The following is a 4,918-nucleotide window of genomic DNA, read 5'->3' on the forward strand; positions in this document are numbered from 1 at the left end:
TCTCCCACTGGGCTGTGCATTCCCAGGACACATCCCTGCATTCCCAGGATACATCTCTGCATTCCCAGGACACCTCCCTGCTCTCCCACCTGGCTCATCCAGGCGCTGGACCCGAAGGAAAGAGGAGAAAACCAAAAAAAACCTGGAGAAGGGAGAGAGGCCTGTGCCGGTGTGTGTGGGGGAGGATGAGCAAAGTACCGAAGTTCAAGCACCAGAAGGACAAAAAAAAAAAACAAACAACCCCAAAAAACCCCCGAAAAACACAGAAAACAACAACAACAAAAAAAAACAAACCCCAAATTCCCGAGGGGGGAAGGGAAGGGGCCGAGGGGACCCTTCTGGTTGTTCCCTGGTGGTGGCTGGAATGGCGGGAATGGCGGGAATGGCGGGGGGGGCTCACTGAGGTAGCGGCACCAGCACTTCCACGTAGTTGAGCGGGAAGAAGCCGGAGTGGCCGTGGATCATCCCCTCGTACCAGTTCTCGTCGATCTGGTTCGTCAGGGTGATGATGTCGCCCTCCTTGAAGCCCAGCTCGCCGTCGTTCTCCGGCTCGAAGTCGTACAGGGCTTTGCAGCAGGGCTGGTCCAGGGGGGCTGTGGGCACAGGGGTGGGCACAGGGGTGAGCGGGACCCCCAAACCCTCCTCTTTGGCACCCAGCACTCCTAAATCTGTTGGATTTCCCAGCGTGTCCCAGTGGAGTTTGTTGTAACAAGGGCGGCTTTGTTATTAAGGCATCCTTTGGATATCCTGGGTTTTAGCTCTTCCTTGGATGGAAAACTCCAATTCCAGCCTTGTTTTAGGGGCTGTGGGCACAGGGGTGGGCACAGGGGTCAGCAGGACACCCAAACCCTCCTCTCTGGTGTCCAGCACTCCTAAATGTGTTGGATTTCCCAGCCTGTCCCAAAGGGCAGCTTTGTTATTAAGGCATCCTTTGGAAGCGCTGGGATATCTCGGCTTTGAGCTCTTGCTTTGGTGGAAAACTCCAATTCCAGCCCTGTTTTAGGGGCTGTGGGTACAGGGCGGGGCACAAGGGTCAGTGGGACCCTCAAACCCTCCTCTTTGGTGCCCAAAACTTTTATATGTGCTGGATTTCCCAGCCTGTCCCACTGGAGGTTGTCGTAATGAGGGCGGTTTTGCTATTAAGGCATCCTTTGGATATCCTGGGTTTTAGCTCTTCCTTGGATGGAAAACTCCAATTCCAGCCTTGTTTTAGGGCCTGTGGGCACAGGGGTGGGCACAGGGGTGAGTGGGACCCCCAAACCCTCCTCTTTGGCACCAAACACTTTTAAATGTCTTAGATTTCCCAGCCTGTCCCAGTGGAGGTTGTCGTAACGAGGGTGGCTTTGTTACTAAGGCATCCTTTGGATATCCTGGATTTCCTTGCTTGGATGGAAAACCACGAGGGACAGGTTGGATGAGACTTGGAGCAACCTCGTCTGGTGGAAGGTGGGTGGAACTGGGTGGTCTTGAAGCTCCCTTCAACCCAAATCATTCCATGATTCCATGATTCCACAGCCAGGAACGACCCAGCTTGGCAAGAGCCCCTCCGGGCACCGAAAGCAGCAGCCAAGACAACTTCCCAAATCCCCAAATCCCCACATCCCTGCTCCAGGCTCCTCCTGCTCCAGCACCACGAGCCTTTCCCACCACCACAGCTCCAAGCTGGGATCCCAAAGGAATCCCAAAGAGATCCCAAAGCAGGACCCACAAACTCCACTGTGCTGAGGCTCTGCCTGCTCCCTCCAGCCTTCCCGGGAAAAACCCAGGCTGGGTGCTTGGAAAAACCTTTGAGAGGACTGATCCCTCCTGGAAAAGCATCGGGATGTGCCCATGTGACGGGAGCTGCTCCAGCCCCTCCGGGTGAGCCGGTTTTGGGGTGGGAAAATCCCGCTGGAGCGTGGCTGGGTTAGTCTAGGGTTTAAGTCAGGCTTAGCTCAGGCTCAGCACGGAGGGATGAGCAGCTCCAAGCTGGGAAGAGGAGGAAGAGGAAGAGGAGGAAGAGGAGGAGGAGGGATGGGAGAATTCCCACATCATGCAGCGCAGAGCAGGAAACTCACGGATACTCCTGACGGAGGCCCGGGAAGGTTTGTCCGACCGGAAAGAGGAGGAAGCTGCTTCCAAACAAAAAAGAGACATGCTTAAAAACCACGGGAATGGGGACAGGGAAAAGGCAGGGAGAGGGGTTGTTAGGAGAAATGGGGGGGGGGGGAGGTGGGGTTAGAGACCCGGGGGGGGGGGGGGGGGGGGGGGGGACGGAGGGAAGGAGGGAGGGATGCAGCGGGATGGAAGAGGGGAGGGGGGGAGAGATCCTTGGTTTTTCCTGCTTGGCACTGAGTGGGCACTTCCCAGGCTGGAGAAACCTCTGGAACATCCCCAGAGCCAACACAACAAAGGCTGTCCCGCCCCGAGAGCCGACAGCCTGATCCAGAGGCATTCCTGACGTTTTCCAGAGCCATCCTTCCCGGGCAAACGGAGCAGCTCCAGGGGCACAGGGGGGTGGGAGGGCCCAGCCCTGGCACAACCTCACCTGAGACTTTGGGGGTGGGGTTGCAGGAGAAGCCCCCGTTGGACTGGTCGCTCTCTCCGAAGTCGTAGCTCTCCCTGGGCTTGGGCTTGTATTCCCGCTTGGGGCGGGAGGAGGCCTCCCTCATCCTGGGAGAAGGGAAAAGAAGGGTGGACAAACTGAAATAAGGGATGGGATGCGATGGGATCGACGTGTTTTTCCTCCTCCTGGCTCCGGTTTTTGTGGAGAAGGATCTGCTCGACTCCCTGTGCCGGAGCCTTTGGAAGGTGGGTCTTCCCACCCTCGGAGGGAAGGGAATTGGAGGGAAGGGAATTCCAGGCTTTGCTGTGGAATGCTTGGGAATTCAGGCCAGCAGAGGACACTCGTGCTGTAGTTTGGAAGCTGAGGCTTGGCAGGATCCTCCTCCCAGCTCCTCCTCATTCCAAGCGGACACGTGGGATCCACCCACGGGATCCACCCACGGGATCCACTGGGTGTCTTCTCCCAGGAGGAGGGAGCAGATCCGGCCCTGCAGGGAATCCACCCGTCCTTCCCCAGCCCCAGTTTGGGTACGTGGTGGCTCAGGTGATGAGTTGTGCAAACCAGCTCATTCCCTGTTCCAACAGCTCCCCTGTGGATTTTGGCAGCTGACGGAGGGCAGGAATCCCGGGAGGGCAGGAATCTCGGGAGGGCAGGAATCCCGGGAGGGCAGGGCAAGACCAGGCAGCTCCAGGGGTGTTCCCACGTGCCAGACACCCACCTGCCTCCCAGCACCAGCTCACAGGGCTCAGAACCTCAGAGATGGGGTAGCATGGAGGGAATTCCAACCCTTTTCTATCCCTGCTAAGTTCAAATCCAGCCTCACCGGGAGCAGCACTTGGAGAAGGTCTGGATTCAAACTCCAGACGTGGCCAGGAACAGATTCCCTGGGAGGGTGGGGAGGGGCTGGGATGGAATTCCCAGAGAAGCTGTGGCTGCCCTATCCCTGGAAGTGTCCAAGGTCCCCTTCCAGGGCCTAAAGGTGCTCCAGGAGAGCTGGAAAAGGATGTAGGATAAGGGATGGAGGGACAGAACACAGGGAATGGCTTCAAAGTGAAAGAGGGGAAATTTAGATGGGATATTGGGAAGGAATTCCTGGTTGGGAGGGTGGGGAGGGGCTGGGATGGAATTCCCAGAGAAGCTGTGGCTGCCCCATCCCTGGGAGTGTCCAAGGCCAGTTTGGAGCCACCTGGGATAGTGGGAGGTGTCCCATGGCAGGGAGTGGAACTCCACGACCTTCACAGCCCCTTCCAACCGCCCCGGTTCCGGGATCCTGTGATTCCCAGGGAGTCTCCCGTGTTCCCAGACAGGCAGAGGGGAGGTTGGGGGTGCCCCTGGGACTCACCTGCGCTTGAGTTTCTCGGCCAGCTCGTCCAGGATCTGCACGGCCTGGCGGTGATAGTCCAGCTGGGCGTCCACCAGCGCCGAGAGCTGGCTCACCTGCTCGATCTGTGGGAACACCGGGGTGGGAATGGCTCTGACCCCTGGCACAGGAGGCACAGGACACCCCACACTGCCCCCAGGGCACAGGAGAGACAGGGCACGAGGAGAAGGTTTGGGATTTGGGGCACCGGAGGGGAGGAACCGGCTGAGGCTCGGCAGGATTTGGGACACTCCTGTCACTGCAGAGCTTGGGACACTCTGGACACTGCAGGATTTGGGACACTCTGGACACTGCAGGAATTGGGACACTCTGGACACTGCAGGGCTTGGGACACTCTGGACACTGCAGGAATTGGGACACTCCTGGCACTGCAGGGCTTGGGACATTCCTGTCACTGCAGGGTTTGGGACACTGCTGTCACTGCAGGATTTGGGACATTCCTGTCACTGCAGGGTTTGGGACACTGCTGTCACTGCAGGATTTGGGACACTCTGGACGCTGCAGGATTTGGGACACTCCTGTCCCTGCAGGGTATGGGACACTCCTGACATGGCAGGATTTGGGACACTCCTGTCACAGCAGGGCTTGGGACACTCTGGACACTGTAGGATTTGGGACACTCCTGTCACTGCAGGGTTTACCTGCTGTGAAATCCTGCCCAAACTCATCCCACCATGGAGAGGAGACTCCATCCAGTGAGACTCCTCCTTGGGAATTGGAGTTGACTACATCCATTGAGAGGAGACTCCTTGGGAATCAGAACTGATCCCTCCATGGAAAGGAGACTCCCTCCTCTGAGATTCCTTCTTGGGAATGAGAACTGACTCCTTCCACCCAGAGGAGACTCCATCCACTGAGATTCCTCCTTGGGAATTGGAGCTGACTCCTTCCACCCAGAGGAGACTCCTTGGGAATCAGAACTGACTCCTTCCATGGAAAGGAGACTCCCTCCACTGAGATTCCTCTTTGGGAATCAGAACTGATCCCTCCAC

General features: G+C 57.6%; 1 protein-coding gene across 2 annotated transcripts in view; it reads right to left on the bottom strand.

Moving 5' to 3' along the window:
• The window catches only part of SH3GL1 (SH3 domain containing GRB2 like 1, endophilin A2), a 12,995-nt gene continuing 8,077 nt past the window's right edge, over positions 1-4,918 (bottom strand). The window contains exons 6-9 of one of the 2 annotated variants that reach the window (XM_027669890.1): positions 3,888-3,991; positions 2,528-2,652; positions 2,058-2,111; positions 1-593 (exon numbers count right to left, since the gene is read on the bottom strand). In XM_027669890.1, the coding sequence (XP_027525691.1) occupies positions 397-593; positions 2,058-2,111; positions 2,528-2,652; positions 3,888-3,991 (480 nt within the window). In that variant the 3' untranslated portion in view covers positions 1-396. The remainder of the gene's footprint in view (positions 594-2,057; positions 2,112-2,527; positions 2,653-3,887; positions 3,992-4,918) is intronic. The other variant, XM_027669891.1, reaches the window with a different exon arrangement.

Source organism: Corapipo altera, unplaced genomic scaffold (assembly GCF_003945725.1).
Source record: "Corapipo altera isolate COAL_440 unplaced genomic scaffold, ASM394572v1 293, whole genome shotgun sequence".
Classification (NCBI taxonomy): domain Eukaryota; kingdom Metazoa; phylum Chordata; class Aves; order Passeriformes; family Pipridae; genus Corapipo; species Corapipo altera.